This window comes from Miniopterus schreibersii, assembly GCF_964146895.1.
Source record: "Miniopterus schreibersii genome assembly, chromosome: 2".
In the NCBI taxonomy this organism is placed as follows: Eukaryota; Metazoa; Chordata; class Mammalia; order Chiroptera; family Miniopteridae; genus Miniopterus; species Miniopterus schreibersii.
Genome location: NC_138102.1, coordinates 27748896 through 27772048, shown reverse-complemented (window position 1 = coordinate 27772048; position 23153 = coordinate 27748896). Strand labels below are relative to the sequence as shown.

Sequence of the window (23153 nt, the reverse complement as noted above, 5' to 3'; positions counted from 1 at the left end):
CTTTCATGTCCCTGAACCTGTGACTCTAGGGCTGAAAGGAAAATGATTTTACAATAAGGAATAAAGGATGCTTAAAAGCACTTACTCGGGGTCCTGGTTTTCCTGGTTCACCTTTCTCTCCAAACCCTGGCGGTCCCTTGAAAAAACAAAAAGAGAAAGAGTCAGATGCATTCATATATTTAAGCAAAATACTAAATTAAGTAAATATTACACTTACGGTGAAATAAATGTGTAACTTAAATCCAATGTACTATATGGTCTTTCACACAAAATAATACTGATAAACAAGAACTTAGTACTTACCTGAAATCCAGGTTCACCTTTTTGACCCTAAAAGAATTTGGGGGGGGGAGAGAGAGATCAGCACCATCTAACAGCTATATCATTTTTATATGCGACATTGAACATGTAAAAGGAAATAAAGAACGTTTTAACAAAGAAATTTACATTGGTCTCCAGCATTCCCATCCTTGCATTGACTGGATTATGGATTTAAGAAGGGCAATAACTATGCCTGCCCCACAGCAACTGGTCTCCCTTCTGCTGATCCAGCCCATCCTCCACTGGGATGCACTGAAGCAGCTCTCACTTGGGTGGGTCAGCCTCAAACCAGTCTTACTCCTACCCAGAACCAGCTGCCTCTGCTCTCAGATGCTCATATTTTACATGATGGATCGTTTACAAATCTGTTTTCCAGGTCAGGGGTGAATGCAGCTGGAGAAACTGAATTTTGATGCAGTTTCCCTTTATCCCTTGAATTTGTCCAAAATTAGCAAGATGGCATTCGGTGGACAAAGTCAGCTCGCACCTTCTCTCCTTTAGCAACAAATTCTCCTTTTTCCTTCGCTTGAGCTTGTCCTGGCACTCCTGGAGGCCCACTGACCCCCTGGTCACCCTGTTGATGCAAAAATTAGGAACTAGTTAGGCAAAAAATAATTATACAGAGAAGAAAAATGCAGAAGGGGGCCTCAAATAAAACATCTACTTTAAAAGTGTTATTATACTCTTTTCTAATCTATCCTTGCCTCGGCAGAAAATTAAGTTTCAGTAGGAAGATGGCACTATTAGTATCTAAAGCCAGGGGGAGACTTTCATCTCTCAGGGATCAAGAAAGCCACTGTCTCAAGTAATAACAATGAAACCTGATCATCTATAGGACACATCTATGAATGCATGTACATATAGACCATGTATGTATATACAAACAGCATATGTATACATACTAGTACACACACACACACACACACACACATATATATATATATATATATATATATATATATATATATATGCATATATACTGTCCAATTGCATTTTGACAGCCTAGAAAAGACCCAAACTGCCTAATAGAGCCTGGGAAGAAAGGAGGTATCTTTAGGTAAATCAACAATACACAAACCACCAAGAATTGTCTTCTTTGGGCATCCTGCTGGGTACAATTGGAAGTACAGTGAGTCCCAGTTATAGCACAGTGAGTGAGGTCCAAAAAATTCAACTATATAAACTGCAGGGTTACTTTACTGCGTGTGAGGTTTATGAAAAGACTGGGCCAAAATTTTGGGTGGAAAGCAGAAGCCAACTGTTCAGTCCACATCCGCCCAGCCCTCGGTTGGCTTGGGGCCCTCTGGTGGCTGTCATCTGCAATGGCTTGACCATCCATAGAAAAGAACCTTGGCCCTGGGGCAGGAGCTGCCATAATTCCAAGAATCCCCACTTGGCTAGTGCCCATTTCACTGGTGTAACTAATGGAGAGATCACCAGAAGATCAGGAACACACTGTTGATCTCCCTTCTTCCCAAGTTGGGGTTGCCTGTTCTGGTCCATGCCTCCCTGCCTTCAAGGCTCATTTCCTCCCAATTTTGGTATGATAACCTTTGCCTTTGCAGGATTCAATATAGTTACACTATTAACAGTCAAGTCCTAAATTGGACTCGTTTATAATAAAGTCTAGGTCTGGTCTTATCACTGCCTGAGAACATTTTGATTGAACTGTATATACAGAAAACTGGGATTAATGGTCTCATTGTATTCTCTGCTAGTCAGATCACACATAGACTTCAGCGAATTTTAGCTGTGCATTTTAAGGAAGACACTAACAAACTCAAGAACATGCAGAGAAGAGTAACTATGGTAGAAGAGCCCCCAAATAGGTCCAGAGGCAGAAACTCTATCGTGCTTAGAACTGTGATTTTAAGCATGAAAACACCCCAAAGCAATGTGTACTCACCTTGTCACCTTTTGGTCCTTGAAAACTTAAGCCCATTTGCCCCTGTTGATTGAAAATTGGGTTTCCATTAGTAGAGTTGTCTAATTTGCTCAAAAGCATCTAACAAATATCATATAAAATGCAGTAAGATAGTAGATTCAAGGCAATAGCCTCATCCCACAACCGCCCTAAGGTTTTCATGAATGCTGTGATTGTGTTGTGTTCAACGTCTATAAAATAGTTTTTAAAAGCATTATTGAAAAAGAAGTCTATAAAAACCTTTTTTCTTAATTTAAGGTTTTTAAACTCTGGCTTTATAACACTAAGGTGAAAATCAATGATTCCAAAATAATGGGTAAGGGGTTGATAGATGGAAAAAAAGATCAATGGCTGGCAGATCAATCGATTGGACTCATACGTTAGATAAATGGATAAATAGATCGGTGGAAAGACAGATGTTAAGTACAGAGATAGATAAAGAAGTTATAAGTTTCTAAAAGTTTTTAACAGAGACTTAAAGAATGAGCTATGGCAATTTCATGATAGTCTTATACTAATGTCAAAGAAAGACAAATGATGAAAATCTTTACCTTTTCACCTGGAGGGCCAGGAGGGCCTGGGGGACCCTATAAGAAAAAGCATCTTAATTAAATACAGTTCACAACCCTGATAAGCTTTAAATGCTTCTTTGTACAGAAATTATGTTAAGATCCTATGGTTAACATGATAATTTATTTGTTAAATATTTAATTTTTTTCCTGTGCTTAGAACTATAAAACTTTTAAAGTAACCAGAAACTAGTCCTGTATGATTATTAACAGGGATGGAAATACTTCAAAAATCTTAGGCACTGCCCTGTGGGATCCACTGATCTAAGGACATGAAAGGCTAACAGACAATAGATGAAATCACCAGCCAAACTCTCTATGAGTCCAGACTTTCCAGTTTGGAAATGATGTTTGTCCAATTTGGATATAACTTTTTATCTTAAAAAGCTGAATGACTTTTTTAAGCAAGTAGACTATAGTGAAGTAAAAAAAACAACAACAAAAAACTTGTGTTCGGAACAAAATTTCAGAGTGTTTTCTATAATCATTTAAAAGGAAAAACTAGTCATTTTTATACATATAAAGAATGTGATCAGCACTTTACGAAGTGATCAGCACAATAAGTCCAGTAACCATACGTTATTAGTCATTCTTTACTCATAAAAAGGATTTTATTCATTTACAAGAACATAAAAGAGATTCCATTTGCAGGAATGCCTATAATTAGAATTGCTGAATTTTACCCACCCTCAAAAAAGAGTAAATTTAAACGATAAGCCTGAAAAATCTCAGGACTCTCAGGCAGACTAGTGTGAGGATAACAGAGTCAGGCGTGTTCTCATTCCCAGTGAACGTGGCATTCCACAATTAAGTCCTGTTAATATTAACCGTCTCGTGGTCCCAAAAATGTATGTGTGAGCAGATGATGTTCTCCTCTTGAGAATTATCAGCTGTGAAGGAGGCCGATGATACGGCAAAGCCTCCTGGGTGCTCAGTTTGCAAAGTCTTTGAAATACAGTTTCTATGCTGCCACCTGGTCTGTGCCTTTAGTCCCCAAGAGCAGACCCTCTGGTATGACTATATTCCCACAAGTGCACCTCCAGGGCTGAGCCTGTCTCTTCGGGCCATGGATCACTGGCATCCACTCCCCCTTCGAGTAATGAAGGTGTTGTCTGTTTTGGGGGTGTCTTGTTATGCAGCACTATTATGAACCTGTCCCCACAGCTCTGGGAATATGTGGACCATAAGCGCCAGCCAGGTATATTCATAAGAAAGAAATTCATTCTCCCAATCTAAATTAAGGGAGTTGCCACTGTGTCAAGTTTTCATTAGGTTTTATTTTCACACCTCAACATAGTTGTTTTTTGAATGACTGCCTCAGAGAAACATGCCCCCAAACTTACTGGTGGTCCGGTATATCCTGGAGGGCCAATGGGACCTTGCAGCCCCGGAAATCCTGGTGAACCCTATAATGTATTGAGAAAGGAAAGAATTAAAATGCAAACCAGGAGGAAACTCAGCATGAGATTACAGTTATTCAGCCAGTGCTTACTGGTGGGCCGGGGGGTCCAGGAAATCCTCTTTCGCCTTTCAGCAGTATCCCAGGCACTTGGCCGAGTATTTCACCAGGATCCCCCTGTGGAATGAAAAATAAGACAAAGTCATGAATACTGATATTTACATGAAGAAACTTAAAACCTATCCAATATCAGGCATGTCTTACTGGTATGGAACTAGCCCAAGTCTGGGGTTTAGACGCTCTAAGCTTGAAATATACAGATTGGCCATCTCCCCCTCATCGTTCATGCTCCTGGCTTAATGACCAGCGTTCAGCGCTGCACAGTCAACTCGGCTGCGACCAGGACTGAATGTCTAGACAGCTAAGGGAAAGGATCTATGACACTTCCATGTGCCTGTCCCACACAGACAAGAGAAATACCAGACCAGGTCCCAGTCTCTGGTTGAGAGGCTATGTGACCACAGGCAGTCATCACAAAACAAGAACTGTATTTCAAGGAAAGCATCTCAAAATGAACATTTTTATCAAAGCAGGGAGAGTATGAGAGTAAACGTCATGTGTTAACTTGGCCAGGCCACAGTACAGAGAGGCCTCGGCCCCACCTGGACGAATAGGGAAAAGCAAGCTGAGAAGGGCCATGGACTGTCTCTGAATGAAGAGGTCGTGCCACCAGGATCTGACCTAAGACAATTAGGGGTGTCCCTGCCATAATTACAGAATGTGTAATGGAGTGACTCCAGATTACAGGCAACATGAAGAAAGGGTTGTATTTAAGTTAAACCATGTGGATTAAATATGATACCAATTTTTGTCCTTTTTGGTGGCACTGTACTTATGTCCCATGGCTCTAGAAAAGGAGCATCATTTAGATATCCATGCAGGTAATGAATCTGAACTAGACTCGCATCTGTTAATATTGACCATCACACCGTGCTATCTATTCCTGCTTATTCCTACTAAGACATTGTACCTAGTGTCTAAACTTTGGATTCTAAAATTTAAATTTGTGTATATGATTTATATACCCTTTTAATGTAACATTGTTTAGATAAATGTGTTAACAGGCAATCGGCCCACCAAAGTGATTTAAAGTAAATTTATTTTTACAGCATCTGTTTTAAACAGACTTCTGTAATGAATCCAATACAATAAAACATTGTATACCTTCATTCCTGGTATCCCTGGCGGTCCCTGAAAAAGAAAAAGTTGGTGTTAGTTTTTGTTTTTCTCAAAATGTCATTAGGATTAATATATAAGTGCAAAAAAAAAATAAGGAAGGAAAGGAAATGGAATGAGAATAGAGAAATTATAGCCAAAGGAAGAAATTCTGAGTTAACCTCATACTCACAGGATTTCCAGTGAATCCAGGCAAACCAGGAGGTCCCACAGGCCCTCGTTCACCCTGAGGGGACAGCAGAAGACATTCACAAGTACCAGACAAGGCAAGTGGGACCTCACTCCAGACACCCTCATCAGTTACTATGTCCTACCCATCAGGGATACCTCACCTGTCGGTTAAAATCATTTTCTGAAAATTGTTTGTTACGATCTATGTTGCTGATTGCTACTTCAGAATGGAAGACATATATTTGAGAATACAATTAAGAGGGACAGGATTAATAACAGCAGGGGTTTTCTTTTTGTTTGATTTAGTAATAGATTATAGGTAAGAAATATAGTGCTTAAAGCAATTTTAGGGTAAAATTGTACACAAAAAAAGAAAGGCATGATTATGTCATTCTTGAACATTAAATACAGGAAAACCGTGTTTCCTAATCAAATAAAGAAATAAGTGTTAAGACAAGCAACTCTGCAGTTACAGCAACTAAAACAGTGTTTGCAGAACAACTTGGCCTGGCTTCTCAAGATACAAAATCAGTGAACATGCAAAGGGGTAAAGGTCTCGGTTCTAAACTTACCTTTGTCCCGTTGCATCCTGGGATACCTGGGGGACCTGGAGGACCATCTTGTCCAGGAATGCCCTGCAATTAATAAAGTGGGAAAGTCGCCAAAATTAAAAAATTACCTGATGATGCCATCACTCATGTCAAATGTCTCAAAAAGAAGCAGGTGCGTTTTTTATACATACAGGAAGTCCTGGGTTTCCAGGGTAACCCGATATTCCTGGGGGTCCCTGTAAGGATGGAAGGGAGAAAGTTTCCGTGAGCACTGGGGAACCTCATTTCCTCCCACTGCATCCACCTAAGGGTGTCTATCCTAACTGCTGGGGTTCAGAACATCACACTAAGCAGACAGGGCATCCTGCCGGGGAGGCAACTGAGGGCCCAGCCCAGGGAGGCAGACCCCCCAGGCTTTCAGAAGCAGTTCTACATCAAAAGCTGATGATTAATTCCTTCTAAAATCCAGGCTGCCCATGCACAATATAATTCTGCCCTCATTTCATTCTTTGTAATTTCTAGGTAAGAAAATAAATATCTACAAAATTCACATTAAAATCTCAAACAGTTGGGAAGAAAAATACATAGGATAAATAAGCTCATTACAGGGGGGAAAATCAAGTCATTTCTAGTTGAAATCTGGGTCTTCTCCATCCCAGAGAGCTCCAGTGTTATTTCCTCTCTCTTCTGCCCCAAGGACATGTGCACGACCTGGTCACTGTCGCACTCCCCTTCAACCAAGTAACAACAGAATGAAACCTCTACATCTTACAGTGCCTCTCTATTTTTCTACTCTTGAGATTATTGTCAAAGATTTTTATCTCTGTATTTCCCAGGAATGGGAAGAGCAAAGAAAGTAAAAGAAAGAAGAGCACGTTTAGCTCTGGAAATATCATCACCTTTCATATTCAATGAAGACATCTTTCTTCAAAGACTCGCAAACACACCATCCCCCCTCCCAGAAGTTCAACTTTGTCTACAAGAGCCTTGAGGAAGGACAAGAGGGAGGAAACGCGTGTAAAAAAGTACAAGCAGCAGCCCCGCTAGGCACAGCTCCAGTCGCAAGGACTGGAGGTCAGGAACCGTGAGCTCGGGCTCATTTTAAGTCCTACGCCCCGAGGAAGACAGGCAGAGGGAAAGGGACCGAGGTAGGAGAGGAGAGGAAGGAAGGCCCCTCAGGACTGCCTAAAGTGCAAAGAGCCCTCACTCCAGAAGTACTGTGAGATCACACCCCCCCACAGCCCTCACCGACGACACAAGCGACAAGGGTACTCACTCTTGTCCCTTTTGTTCCTGGCAGGCCTGGTTCTCCAGCATCACCCTAGAACAAAACAGAAAAGCCATTATGATCACTCATTCTAACAAGATAAATGACCTCAAATCTGCATCTTCACAGCCCACATCACCCAGCCGAGCTCACCTTTAGTCCAGGTGGTCCCTGCGGCCCCTCAGGTCCTTGCATTCCTGGAAATCCAATGACACCTTGCAACCCTGGGAGGCCCCTTTCGCCCTGTAGAGGAGGAACGCAGGTCAGACAAAAGGCAGGTTGAAAGAAATCGAGGAAACAAATCAAGCCATCAGCCTCTCAAAGCATCACCCAACCGTGCACAAGCTTATAGTGAGCACCTGAAAACAGGTGCTGAAATGAATTCCTACTTCAGGTGGCCTTTCTCTACTATTTTTTAAGGCTGTTTGAGGAAGGGACATGATACCTGGCACAATGCTTTCTGTATACTCTATTCTAAATGCTAAATAATTTGCTGGGGATTACTTTTCCCTGAATTGACTATAAGCTCATTCAATTAGTGGAATCCTCTTGATACCAGGAGACCCAGCACTGAGATTGTGTGAGTAGACCATCAGTCAATCTTTCCCTTTAGATCCTTTCAGGAGCTGTGTAGGCAGAGCTCATAGTGTGGGTTTCAGCACGATGCTGAGAATTCTCTGTGCCATCAACAGCCTGATGATGGGCTTTCATAAGTGTCTTTAAAAAGCGGGTGTGTTGGGTTTTTGCAAAGCTTGGATCAGAGTTTAATTATGGTCTCTGCCCTTGTAGCGCAAAAAGAAACAGGAGACATTATTTTAACATTAATAATTACGACTCAGGGTCCACACACATGGCTGAAATACATTCCAAAAAGAAAAGGAATGGTCAGAAAGACTGTGTGGGTTTTTGAGCCTTAAGCTGGCCCTTGAAGAATATTGCAAAGTAAATATGTGAAGAGGAGGGAGAAGGAAATGCAGGCTGGATGTCACAGACGGCGATGAGGGTAAACACCTAGGCCATGTGAGCCCAAGAAAATGACCAGAAGAAACACAACTGGGACGAGAACATGGGGGAACACGGCGTCAATATTTGATCCTGGAAATATGATTTCTTCTGCAGGCATCGGTGCAATTTGAGGAAGACTGTCTAGAGACATTGCCAAATCTAGAGAGATTGCCAAAATAAAATCACCCATAATCAGGACAAGAAATCAAGAAAACCCATTTCCTTTACGGTCTGCGGACTTTCATGCAATCTTACAATACTAAGTGGGGAGATGTTAGCTGATTTTTAAAAGCAAAGGGCACTTGGAGATTCCAGGTGGGATTTCTTAGTGCCCAGTACTTTTCTCACAGCTGTATTAGTTCAAAGTAAAAAATAAACTGACAAGCTACACCTTACCTAACACAAACATTTACCCCCAACATAGCACATTACCAGGAGTTACTTAAGTGTTTCGTTGTTGCAAAAATGAAAGGAGACAGAGCAAGAATCTTCAAAGGTGCCCTCCTTTCCAGACCACTCAGCCAGTCCTGACTTGCTAATGCATTAGCTGCCTGTTGCATTTTTAGAAACACGGAAAAATGGATCTGAACTTGGGATTCCAACTGCTGGGCCCCCATGGATTGTAGGTTTAATGAGAAGGTAGGTCAGGGATCCAGAAACGGCGTGTGAATAAGCGTAGAGGAGGCTCTTTCAAGCTCTAGAGGATATGATAAAATAGTAACTGGATTAAAGAAAATGAGGCCCTACACTTTGGCACACCCCTTTGGACCATCAGCATCCAGAGAATCTACCAGAAAGAAGAGATGCTGATATCGCCAGAGCCCTCAGCATAGGATTTGATGCAGAATGCTGGTTCCTCCTCTCTGAGGCCTGGGACAGCTGGGAAAGAAAAACATTCTCAGACCAAGACTTGATCAAATGTGAAGCTCCTTAAATATACTCATTAGCCACCTAAAAGAGTAACAATGAGATACAGCTGCAGAAAATCCTGATGACAGCAAATATATTGCACTCTTATCACATCCACCTCTCCCGTTTTATTCAGATGTGGAAAAACTCCACCCAGAATAGAACTGGACTGGACTGCAAACAGCTGGCTGAAAGAATTAATGAACATTGAATTGTGTGTCCCCAAATAACCTAACATTAGATAGGAAGGAAATGTGAGAGGCACGTCAGCATAAAAGCCCTCTAATGGAGTATTTTTAGGACTTAGTTAATATTGGCAGCATCGTTATGAGACCCAATGCAGATAAGATTTTATAACTCTCATTTTGATCATGGAATGCATGGAGGCCAAGAGCCAAAAGAGCTGATTTCTACAAGTTTCTCACTGAGTCAGCTCTAAAGCTAAAAATAGAAATGAGGTCAGCCTGAACCAGAGTCCATTTTTTTTCTAGGTCACTAGAGCAAGCGGGTTCCCAGCAAAACATGAAACAATCCACCAACATTAAGTTAGTCCCTTTTATGTCCATTTCACAGATAGGGAAATTAGTATTCCGGTGCTTAGCTGACCTGTCACATGTCACTGGGTGACCCCTGCATGCTCCTGGGAACAGAATACAGAAATTTCAATTCCCAGTCCTTGCTTTCACTACGAGAACACATTCTTTCCCAAGTGTCACTGGGCTGCTTAAGCAATCCGTATATCCCAAGAGTTTTGCAATTAAGTATTCAGAAAGGAAGTGACGCTTTCACCGACGTGGTTCTTGCCATCTCCCACATGTATTTTTTTAACTTTTCTAATCTTTCCTTCCAACATAAGTGCACATGAATAATCTAACATCCCGTCCCCTTTCAAGGTTACTGTGGGCACCAGAGCAGAGAAAACAGGCAGGATAGCAGCATTCAAAGAGCTAAACAATTAGCTGCCAAATATCACACCCTGTCTGCAGGCCAACTTATTCCTCCGAGTTTTTTGCAAACCTCCACTGCGGTTATCGGAGGAGCAAAGACAGGACAAGTGTACAAAGGTCACTGGTGCCAGGAGTTTCTAAGCCAGGCTTTGCAATACTACAACTGTGAACACCCTTATGCTGGAGCTCAAGGCAGAATGCGCGCAGTTAAAAAATCCTGAGAAATAGGACCCCTTAGTCAACAGTTTCCTGTGATGTGCTAAAGGCAAGGTCCAGAGGACATAGTGGCCACATAATCACGCCAGACAGAAATGAAACCTACAACCACTGTTATCACAGCAATGAAAACTTAAAATGGAGGGGGAAAAGAGAAGCTTCTAAAATATGACACGGTTTTGATGCAGTGGCATTTCACGGTTTTATTCTTGAACGTCAGTGCCATGCACTGCACTAATCAAAATAAAGGAATCTTATATAGCAACAGAAGTGATTACCCCTGTATCCTCAAATTTGAGGAGGAAGGGCAAAATGCCATCATGGAGAATATTCTTGGCATCAAATTTGCCATTCTAAATTAGGCATGAAATAGAGTTTCATGCATGGAGCAACTTAAAATTTTGCCTAATATATTATCTAAAGCTAGGATATACTTTGAAAAACTCCATAAAATATAGGAAAAACAGGTTCTGTTATCATATCCAATTATTTCCCTTCCTCTTAAAATGCTTATGGAAACAAGTTCATGATGGAAATCAAATGCTAGACTATAACCCCCTTCCTATATAAGTCAGAAATCCATATACAAATAAGCTCCAAGGATGGCTGAAGTTGAAACACTGTGAAGCGCCTAACTTTGGGGGATAATATAATTACCAACAAGAGAAACTGAAGTTAACACAAAATGCATCTAGAAAAAGCCATCAACAAAAAATCTCATCATCAAAGGCCACTCTACGCCTGTTTCCGTGGTCAGCACAGGATCACAAACCTGTCGTCAAATTTTTAATGTTTCACATTTAAAGTAACCTGACCATGGATCTTTACAATAGGCTGAAGCAGAATCGGAAATGTTGCCAGAGCACTGGGCTTCCTCCCACAGGCGGCCTGACTATAGGGTAGAGCCACGTGCTTGGGTTCATTCACCAGAAAGCAGAACAAACCCAAAAAGCGATATTAATTAGACAGATTTTGCCGTCGGGTTTCTACTTTTTAGAAGTAAATACTTTAAAGGCAGGGTATTGTTTTATTCATTGACACCATTTGGCACCAACTTTAAATTCAATAAAAGTTGGTGAATGGATGCGAACCAACCAATACTATAACATGATGCTAACCATGAAGTAGGACACTACCTATGTGTCCTAAAGACTTTAAAACATAGTAAAATATGGTTACTGGGCAGGATGGGATCCCTGAGCTCCCTTCCCCAGTTGAAAGCCCCATGGGCCCCATTCGAGACTGGCTAACATATGCACCCCTGGCCAGAGAAGCAACGTGGGAGAAAGCCGAGGTCGGGACATGACACTGGATCAGCTGTTTCTTTCTGTCATCTGGTGTCTTGAGGTTGCCATTTCCCAACAAGGCTGCAAATAATTGAGGGAACGAAAGCATTTACATTTGGAGCGAGAGCTCACCAAGCATTCAGTGATGAAACGATTTCAAATGACGGGTTAGTCAATGGATGACTATGGAACTCGGCCAAAAATTCCACTAGTCCAATTCCTTGAGCCCAACAATAATCAGACATCTGCAGAGCCATTTCCTAAATACCAAGCCTGCTGGGAAAGTGGTGGGAAGGCTACAGTCAGTGTCACAGGGTCATGGAAAAACTCTGTGGCGAGGCCCCACTGGGAGCTCCATCCACGCCACGAAGCCTGACGTTACAGCAGAAATATTGCCATTGATGCAAAGGAGAGGAGGGGAGAGGAAATGCATGGCCAGGGCCCCAAAAGGCCCAGTTTCCCTCAGGGGAAAACAAGAATACCGATTCTCCTGGGCACTATGAACTACATAACTGGATTCTTAAAAGAATGTGCATATGTTAAAGGACACTACAGTGCTTTAACGAATTAGTTAAAATACTGAAGATTGTTTCATGTAACCACTCAATAATGACTATCGTTTTTTGCATTTAACATTTTAATAACAAAGCAGGGCAGAATAATATAACCCTGCACAAAAAGCGTGGCTACAAATCTTTATCTTATTTCCCAACTCTCATTTTCTCTCTCGAGCCCTGGCGATGTTTAGCTTGAGACAGTCAATATTAGGAATCTTTACACAGTGGCTCTCCATCAAATGTGTGGATATATGTTAAGAGCTTTAGCAATTATATATGGGGGGAGGAGCATTTAAGAGATGGCTCCTAGAAATGAGGACATTCCCCACCTTCACAAATTTAAAAGGTGAGAAGAATCAGAAAGTCTTAAAAAGGGGGGGGGGGGGAGCAGCTCCCTAATCTTCACGGGCTATGAGACCCATCCTCTTTCTAGACCCATCCTGCCCCTTCTCTTCTAAACAGCAGGCTTTGGTTTGGGCAAGTAGACCCCACCTAGCCTCTTAACATAGGCACCTCATTTGTCCCCCCTGTGCCCCTCATCAGGATGGCTTTGACTTATTTCTGAGACTTCTGAAGCTGCAGATGACCAGCTTTGTATGAAGAATAGGACAGACATAAGTGCTGAGGTTTGGGAACAGGAGCTGAGCTAGATACGTAGGAAGGAGAGCGAAAAGGCCTTTCTGTGGCCGAGCCTGAGAGCAGTTTCTGCGCTGGACTTTCCGCCTCAGGGCTGAGTGGAAATCCCAACTGCTGTGGATAAGATCCATCCCATGGATAAGGTCCACCTAGGCCCAGCTGATGGTTCATTGGCGTCAGGCCGACTATGGATGCAGCACAGTCTGTATCTCCAAATATCCAAGTTCGAGGATAGATTTCTATTGGGCAAATCCTGATATCAAAACCTTATTGGAGCCCATGCTGAATTCTGACACAATTCTAGGCATGTCAACACTGCTATGAAGTTTGTTGGGAAACCTAAATGCTCAAATCGCACATCAGAACTAGCAGAGTGATGGTGCTTTGCAAGTGTTGTCAATCAAACAATAAATACTCTTTGATTGACAACATTTGCAAAGAAATGGAATTCTAGATACTTTCTGATCTACAAAAATTCACTTTGCATGTCAGCTTGTAAGGGACAAAATGAATTATAAAGAGTTCTTCACCAAATATTTTCTAAAGAACCATCATTCAACGTCAGAGCAACTCAAAGAAGTCCTAAGTGCTGTCTTAACATAAACAATTTAAAACTCTTCCCCTAAAGTCATCCAAAAGCAAACAAACCGTCCAACTTCACTAATCCAGTAAAAACTTTCTAAAATAAGCAAACAAGTGCTGACAAATTGTTGGCAGCAATAAAATTAAAATTTTTCCAAAAGTCTTAGGACTTATAAATAAGTTCCAGACATTTCTCACTAATTAACACTGAACATCACTGATCGAGGACACACTTTAAAGCTATAAGCAGTAGCAAGGATCTTGAACAGCAAATATTTTCTTTAATAATTTGTCTCTTAATGCTGTTTCTGGGGAAAAAAAAAAAAAAAAAGTCTAAAATGCTTTCATTCCTACTCCAAAGCAGTAATCTGTTTAAAATATTTTTAAGCATAAATATTTTAAATCACTCCCCTGAAGTAGTCAGCTTCCCAAATTAGAAAGAAGAAAAATATTATGATAATGTGTTTTCCAAAGACCTGTGGGTGGATTCAATCAAATCCCTTACGTATGTTTCCTGATACAGCTAATCTTTAATCGATAACTTATTTCCATTTTCCCCAAAAACTGGAACCGAATGCAGTGTGTTCTCTGGGAAACATCTGTATTCTTTGGCCTCGCTCTCTATTAACACATTCAAATGTCAATGTGCAGGTTCAGGCTTCTTGGTGGGTTTCCAGTCGACGCCCCACCCTGCCCCGTAGCCCTTCACCCACACTCCTTTCCTTCCCTGTTTCGCCTCGGTGCTGCCTCTCAACCATCAGAACTGTCTCCGACCTCCAGCATCCAGCCCACTTGAGAGATGGCTGCTTCTACCTGAAATATTAGTATTCGTACCCCATCCCTACCATCCCCTAGCACCCTCAGCATATCCTTAGAAACTATCAGCTAAACATGCCTTCCTTGCAGAAGAACTCCTAGACACAAAATGATGTGAAGAAAATTATTACACCTAATTGACCCTATTAAATTAAGCATCAATAAGGGTTAAATGGGCTTTGGGAATGGCTTGTGTAAGGAAAGACCTCACGGGGCTCTGGGCCTCCCTGCCACTAGAGGGCACTATAGGACTACACATTTTTTTCAAATTAAATGCCCCCCCCCCACACTGGAACAGGAAGAATTTAGCTTTTCTTTCTTAAATATTCATTATGTTAATTTATTAATGTTAAATATTCAGTCACATTGAAGATATTAGCATGGGCATAGTTGAGAGAAATCAGTTTGATAATGCTTAACAGATAAAACTCTAAGGGAAAGGAAAAATTTTAATTCGAAATTAAAATGTAATTAAAAATATAAAATTGATAATCTGAATGTCAAGGCTATTAAGTGACAGGTAAATGCTATGACCCTAGAAACAATGTGAATTGTGGCTATTTTTCAGATTGCTTTTCCATCCATTTTATAAACTGAGAGTATCTAAATCTAACAATATACATGAAAAAAAAAAAGGAAGTCTAGTTTTCTAAATGACTGCATGAAAAAAGTATATGCTAAAAAATTAAACCCTACAAAGCGTGCATAAAATAGGTACAAATATGATCGCAGAGAGGTCTCTAAGAAACTATTACTAAACATCCAATTGCCAGTAAATTTTATTTAAAAGCTTTTCTTTGGTACTTTCTACTACAAATGTATAAGAACTATATACTTAAGGTAATTTAATCCAGTCTCCTGATTTTTCCATTTGCAAAGGAAAAAAAATCTGTTAAATTTTTAATTGCTTCCAAAAAAGGTGATAATAATCTCTCTTGCTAAAAACTTTATTGACATGGGGTGCTCCTGAAAATCGAAATCACAAATGCTTTTGTCTAAACCTATTACCTTACATTCTGCTTCTTATATGTAGACTTAAAATTGTCTTTTAAAGCAGAAAAACAGTATAGATATAAAAGGTGCTACACCGCAGCTTGGAACCTTACTCACTGTGGCTCTGGAAGGTCAAGCAAAACCCAGCTGCAGCTCAGCGTTTGCGCAGCAGGGAGAGTGTCTAATATGCACAGAGCTAAATAAAACCTAGTGGTAGCAAAACCACTTAGCTAGAAATAGACCCTACAAGGACTGAATGCTTACAAAGTTGTATTTGAGGCACTGAAAGGGAATGATGGTGCCTAAGAGTTGCTGAGAACCTGCATGTAAAATTGTACCTTTCCTCACCAGCACATGTGGCTTTTCTCTTTTAAAAAATTCCATGAAAGCTATCAAAATTCTGTTGTTGCAATTAAATAAATAATTGATAAAAAAATAACAAGAGGCTAGCTGCTTTCTGTTTTATTTTCACTATCGCCACACCAATAACCCTGAGATTTAAAAAGACTCACTCTAGCTTATCAGCAAATTTGAGAAATAACAATCAGTGCACAACACCTAAATAGCCCTTGGAAGGTTTTCATGTCACAGTTGAGGATGTTATTAACTTGAACTTGAAAATGTATGTGGGTGTGTGATAGGGTTCTGGAAGTGCGTGCATCCTGAACAAAATTAGGACACAGGGTCAGGAAGTGCCACAATCTAGGTCATAATTTTTTTTTGTCTGTGCTAAGAGTAAATATAAAAAATGCAGAAAAACACCCTGCCAATACAAAATGCAAGCAAGATATTTTTCAGGTTTAAACTTAAGAGAAATTGCCAATTGGCAATTAAGAAAAAAGATTTTTTTCTTAAAAAAAAAAAGTGTTAAATGCAGTTATCTACCAAAATTGGGTTTTATGGATGCCATGCCAGGGAGCATTCCCTGGTACCCAGCACCTAGCACAGATGGCACATAGTACGTGCTCACTAAACATTTTCATGAGTGAATCAGAGAACACAAAATGTTAAAAGATTCCAGAGAAATAATATAAATCTACCACGAGGGTGCAGGCTTAGGAATGCTACTTTCAAACTTGACTGTAAAAATAGGTAATTCTGCTCTGGGTTAGCAAACAGAGCTTTTGGGAATCTTACTTTCTATGCTCTCATCTTAATGACTGCACTGATAATGCCGCGTGTTGGGGAAAGAACCTTGACCTAGGAACCAAAAGACTGTGGTCCCAGCTCCAGCACCAATGGCTTAGACACTCTGAAAACCAAGTCTGCCACCTGTAAGACTGGAGGACTCCACCTGCCTCGCTTCCCTGGTGGGATCCTTTGAAGGGTCCAGTGTGATCCACCACTCAGTGGCTTTGCGCTGCATGAAACACTAAACATAGGACGAACTAAACTGTTCTGACTTTGCTTTATTTAAACACATATAGTTTGCATTTATTATCAAGATTTCTATGTTCATCAAGACAACTGCATTTCCTATAAAGCCACATAATTATTTTAAAAGAGAATGAAAACACAGTGTGGTCTTTTTGCTCTTCCCACTGGTCGTGACCTATGAATTACCTCCTTCTTGGTTTTGTGGCTAAATCTGACCTACGAAAATAAGAATTTCTTGGGTATTATGAAAATCTGACAGTTTTATGAAATTCCTCCTTTATCTCATGCGCAAGGTCTTTGTGTGCTTTTCCTTAAGAGGACTTCTGATATTAATTCTTTTCAAGCACAGAATATTCTGTTTATTGTCCCACGTCGGCCTGAGTTTCTGTAAGTCCACCACATCACCAACCTGTGCACTTGCACAAGGCTCCAGGGCCCTTCTCTTCTTTTTAGACCGTAAGTATCTGATAATATACACATGTTAGGATATCCCCAAATTACTTCCTTACCCTCCAACCAAATTACTTGGCTATCTCACATTGCTAATAACATTTGCCCCCAGCATGCTGCAATAATTTCAAGACTTCATTAATCATGCTCAGAATCTCAAAGATAAGAACAGGTTCAAGGAGGCTGAAACATGAGAAACCAATTTCGCCCATATACAGTAATACCACACAGTACTGGTAGAGCCTGAGACTTTACAAAGCCCATATTAGCTTAACCTCATTGATCTGAAAAGGCCATGGTCACATCGCTCTGAATTAATAACTGAATTTTAACCTAGCTTCAGTAAACACAATTAGTTCTTTTAAAACACAAACATACTCAAGGAAAGAAATTCAGCAAAATGTTGAAGGGGGTTTTTTCTTTTGTTTTTTTGGTCAAGATTTTGATTTTAAAATGGAATAGATAAGAAAGCACAGAACTGCACAATCAATACAAAATACTGGTACATAATTAATACAATAAATAGCTACTTCTTAAATACTTAAAAGTACCCTTTCTCTTAGCAGGTATATTCCCTGCACCTCAATGTTATTAACAAAATTCACAGGCCTGTTCTCAAAAGATATTGTGTAGAATATCTTCTGGTTATGGTCAAATTATCAAAAAATTGCAATTAGTAGAATCTTATTTAATGCCACTTCTACTATATCTATTTTGTAGAGGTTTTAAAGGTTCAATTTATAAGGCAGTTCCTTGCTTTTTTATTCTTAATTACTTAATGCCAATAAACTAAAATATGATGTTCTTTGGCTAGCAGCTAAGATAAAGACACAGACAAATTACATTATAGTTTGTAGATTTAGGAGATAATAACATTCCCATAAAAAAACAGCTTAGATTATAGAGTTTTAAAATGTGTGACATTTTCCCATGTATTCTGTATTTAAATTTTTTTTAATCAACTAGAGGAGAGATGATCCAATGTGTCAGTGTTGTCAGAAAGAGAAAGACACAGAGAGGGAGGGAGGAAAGATGCCTAAAGGGATAGATCAGGCCACACCTGCTGTCAATGTCCCCCCCCACACACTCTGCAGTCAGTGGCATCAGACACAGGGACCACAATGACAGAGGCAATTTCTCTTTAGCAAGAAAAGGTTCATCCGTCAAACACCCTCAGAAGTGGCCTTCCTTGTCTCCTCCCCAGATATAAAGCTGTTAATTCTGTGAAATTCCCGAGCCCCCACAAGAACTCCAAACCAAGAGGTGCCACCAGGCACCCTTGAGAGAATAAATAAGTTCCCAAAGTCAGTGCTTGTCCATGGGCAGAACCAGCACCTTCTCTGAAGAAACAGATGAAAAGCAACTGTATAACACCTGTTTCATACTCCATGTAAAAATGCTGTCGTTGATTATCTGGGTCCAGAATTTCGGAATAACAGATATGGCAGTAAAAGGGAGCCAGCTCTAAATCAGGGCTCATGAGGAGCCAGAGCCCTGCTCACGACGGTTAAAGCCAGAGCTCACTCTGTCCTTCCCGGTGCCCTAAATATACTCCAAGGGCAGAGCCTGTCCACCCAGGACTCCTGGGACACAACCATGTAAAGTCACCCACTCTGTATGGGGTATTGATCGGATGCCAGGAAAACACGACATGCCATAAATAAGGAAACACACTGCTCCTTACAGATCTAAGCAATCACAAAGTAATAACTGCTGAGCAAATGACAAATGATTTGCTTCTGAAATATGGTTACCTACACTCGTCTAGAACTCACACTTAATTATGTGATCGAGCACAGGAAACGCCTCAGGAGAGAGGTGCCTGTGTCAGGAACAGAATATTTGACAGCATAGAAAATGACATGTGTATATTCTTATCTGTCACGGGGTGAAGCAAATTATATTTTTTTTAAAATCGAATTTTAAACTAGATTCACCAAGTAGATTACTTTGCTGGAAGCATCTCTTGACATGCAGAATACGTTTTTATATTCACCCCATGTAGACACCTATTTTACCTCTTTCTACACTTCGTGTCTCTCCACGAGACAGAGAGCCTGGAAGGGAATGTGTCCCCAGAGTATGAACAGCCCTCAAGTTGGGGAACTTTACTTTTAAATATTTGAAAGGTAGACACTTAGGGTTAAAAACATAACTTCATAGAGGCAAGTAAGTGAGATATGAAACGAAATGAATGGTTATTCTCACGAATATTTTCATAACTATAATCTATTTCTTCCTTCCATTCAGTTCTTGGTTCTTACCCAATAGTAAGACCAAAGAAATGACACCTGACCAATTGTCGCTAGGCTAGGGGAAACCATCAGAGAAATTATTTCAGAAAGTCAGACATGGTTTTAGTAGTTATTTAATGCTAGCTCTGCCCTCCCCTCCCCATGGAAAATTTGAGAAATAAAATATGAAGAACTGAATAGATTGGTAAATGGAAAAAACAAAGTCAGTGAGGCAAGAATCACAAAAGTTCTCAGCTACAATCGCTTCATGTCAGAGGAGAAAGACCAGATAGCAATGGGGACTCAAGAAACTTGAATTTTCACATCAGCGGGCTTGAAAAACGAGTGATGAAGGAATCTGGGTGAATGCTGCTGACTCACAGTTCCTCTTTTTCTCAGCATACATCATTGAAAAAGTATTCAACACTGAGGAAATGTCTACTTGTAAAGCAATAACCCTTTATGGGCCTGACCTTCCTCCGCTCCAGATTAATGGCGCGCTCTGACATTTATTGCATACCAACGTTCCTCTTGGAAAAATAACATTTTACTCTAGAAAGGTCAGTAAAGCACAGCCCTGAAGTACCTCCTTGCATTTGCAGAAAAACGTGAAATCAGGGGATGGCAGGCATTGAATTCATAAGTCCGAATCTTTCCTGATGCAGGCTTTCAACTTGAAATCAGAACGTCTTGATTTTTTTCAGACTGAGAAATAGACACCCAATCACAAGGACACGAACGATCACAGCTGTCACGCACCTTCATCCTTAGAAGACAAGTCTGCTGAGGCGTTTCCTACTTCCCAGGAAGCGGTACAAGATAAATCCCATCCTCGTGTAAACCCTTGACTCCCTGTCCCCCGTGTTGTCCTCACTGCTCTAGATGTCCCTCAACCCAGCCCATTGCCTCTGTAAAGATCACAAGAGCTTCTAGTCTTCAAGTGGCTGCCGGCCCCACCTTGCTGGCTCTGATTCCACCCTCTCCACTTGGTCCTCACATTCTCCCTGCCCACATCCCACAGCAGCTACCTCCAAAACGGCCTATCCAGAAAAAAGAAAAAAAGCTCAGGCTTGAAGCCAGTGGCAGGGAGTGGTCCCATCAGACAGCAGGGTAAGGGGTGTGGGAGGGTGTGTCTTCAGGCACGCACGTGAGACACAAAAAATGTGTGTCACAAGAGGTGTGCCATGAGGCATTGGGAAGCAAGATAGGTTTACCGGTACAGGTAAGCAGAGAGGAAGGAAAGCCAAAATCTAATGGGAAGGGGTTAGGAATTTGCAGTGGAAGAAAAGGGGTGCAGTGTGGACCGGGCAGCCAAGAGTGTAATATCCCCCCACCCTGGCCAACACTTAGGGTGTCGTCCAGTCCCTTCTTCAGAATCCCCTGCAAAAGCCAGACAGCCCCTCAAGGCAGCGCTGGCATTCCACCCTGAAATCAGGGGTCAGCTCCTGTCCTCAGGGTCTGGGCCCACAAGGGCCTGAAGGGCCGATTTCTCAGCAGAGGCCAGCAATCGAATGTCCATAAAAAAGAAAAACATTGCTCTACTTCATGACTCCCAGTCATATTTCAGAATGCTATTATTAGCCTTTGCTGGAAGTTTTCCCTTAGCCGTAGATTACTTATTCCCTGGCAGGCAAGGCTTTCAATTAGCTGTCAGGTCACTGTCTCTAGCAAAGAACTGAGTGTCTCACATCCAGACGGGATGCAGAGCCCAAGAGGCCAGGACGCCCCCGCTGGGTCCTTCTGAGCCGGCGGGGTCACTGCCTCCCCTGGTGCACCCAGGGCACAGCCTGTGTGGTCCAGAGTCTGACCAGGTAAAGCCTGCTCTTCACCAAGGGCCTCTCCTCTGTGTGAGTTGAGACAGCAAAGCTCTCTTGTCCTCCAGCTCCCTGTGGGGAGAGGCAGAACTGAAAACTCACCACTCAGTCACCTCAGCCACAGTGGGAAGGTCTCTACAGCAATGTTTACAAATGCCATGAACCAGGAGAAAAGGCGCTATGTCCTGATGTAGAAGAAAACCATTCCCCGGCCTCCAGGGTTAGGAGACAGGCAGTCGGGGAACAAGACTTCTAGGTACCTCCCACCTCATCCATGAAATTCTGATCAGATCCGAGAGAAGAGGCCCAGCTTAAGAAAACAGTAACTCCAGAGGGCTTAGAAAGACAGAAAGGCGCACCTTCTGCTTTTTGCCAAAGAACTTCACTTTCATGAAAATATGCCCTTTAATGATTTGGGACCTCATGTAGAAGTGAGAAGATGAGTTTGGGGCAAAGGGACACAATTGTCCATGGTAGTTTCCCAATGTGTCCAATTTTCCATCCCTAATCAGGGAAAACATGATGAAAATTAGGGAAACAAAACTGGGGGGCCTAACTCAAGTGCCCTTAGTGTGCTGCCTGAATTTTAGGTACCTGACCTGTGACCCCAGCTCAACTCTAGTCCCCACGGGGCTCACTCTCATTGTATAACCTTCTTTTTACCCCTCGGGACTTGGAGCAGATCGCTCAGTTGGGGGTTTACTGATGCTGTTGTTTGTTTAATGTTTTCCTCTGCTATGAGTTTGTAAGATCCCTAGGCCAGGTGTCTGCCTGTCTTGCCTAAATCCATGGGCAAGCCTGTATGTTTGGAAACAATCTTGCTTCCAGTGTGGAGCAGAGCTCAAGAAGACCTGTGGCGTGGAGGGGGAATGAATGGGGTGGGATGGTGGACATAAGCAGCTCACTGGATCTATTACAAGTAGATTTCATTCCTTTACCAATATTCTAGGGAAAACCATTTCAAAATCAAGCATTTAGCCAGATTTAGAAACCTCACAATTCACATCTACTTAAAGTCTTGGATTTCGTACCACGAATCAACGAATTAACCATATGACCCTAGCATGTTACAATAAGACATCCATAAAAATTCTTCAAACAAATCCTCAGGATCTAACAAGATAGGTATAAGAGATTCATATCTATCATTCATTACCAAACACATCTTGTTGGCCTGTAAGCATGTGGTGGTGGGTACAACCTCACACTGATGAAGGAGATGCCCCACTGAAGGACTTTAAACCAGGAATGACTTCATGTCAGCATTTCAGAGATTAGCCAAGAACCGTTATTAGCTCCTCGTGTTGGGTTTTCACATGAAGAAATCTAGAGTCAAGTGAATTTGGGGCCAGATAAGCATTATACTTTCATAAAACTATGTGGTTAACCAGCGGAGGCAGGCTGTCACGTGGATGCGGTGTTGGGTACACCTTTAACATCTCTAATGGGCCCGCCAACGGGAAAGAAGACAAAGGGGCACCACTTCCCCATGGTCATCTGGTTTGCTCCTTACCTCTGACTAATCCTTCCTTTGTTTAATTGCACATTGTGCTCAACCACTTCACAAGCATTCAGGTTCTGGTAATACCATTTTTACGGGTGCAGTTCTCCACACCCACACCATATAATTATCTCCCATCATTACGTGCTGTCTGGAAACATACTCTGAATGCTCATGATGGTGCACCAACTGCCCAGTTTTCATTTGTCAGGTTTGGTTTTAAGTCTTCAACCTTGAATTAAACATACAGGCTCATGAGCTCCTTCTAAAAAAAAAAAACTAAAAAAAAAACTCTATTCCTGCCAGCCAGTGTTTTGTAGGGATCCTATTTAGAAAAACTAATTTGTTTCCATGAATAGTCAAGACGAGGACTGTCTGGGCCCAGCATCACC

General features: G+C 41.5%; 1 protein-coding gene across 1 annotated transcript in view; it reads right to left on the bottom strand.

Moving 5' to 3' along the window:
- Positions 1-23153, bottom strand: part of COL4A1 (collagen type IV alpha 1 chain) — a 127703-nt gene that overhangs the window by 43496 nt on the left and 61054 nt on the right. The window contains exons 3-15 of the mRNA XM_081128619.1: positions 7592-7681; positions 7448-7492; positions 6363-6407; positions 6193-6255; positions 5622-5675; positions 5438-5464; positions 4307-4390; positions 4158-4220; positions 2797-2832; positions 2228-2269; positions 809-895; positions 304-330; positions 86-136 (exon numbers count right to left, since the gene is read on the bottom strand). Coding sequence (XP_080984745.1) covers positions 86-136; positions 304-330; positions 809-895; positions 2228-2269; positions 2797-2832; positions 4158-4220; positions 4307-4390; positions 5438-5464; positions 5622-5675; positions 6193-6255; positions 6363-6407; positions 7448-7492; positions 7592-7681 — 714 coding nt within the window. The remainder of the gene's footprint in view (positions 1-85; positions 137-303; positions 331-808; positions 896-2227; positions 2270-2796; positions 2833-4157; positions 4221-4306; positions 4391-5437; positions 5465-5621; positions 5676-6192; positions 6256-6362; positions 6408-7447; positions 7493-7591; positions 7682-23153) is intronic.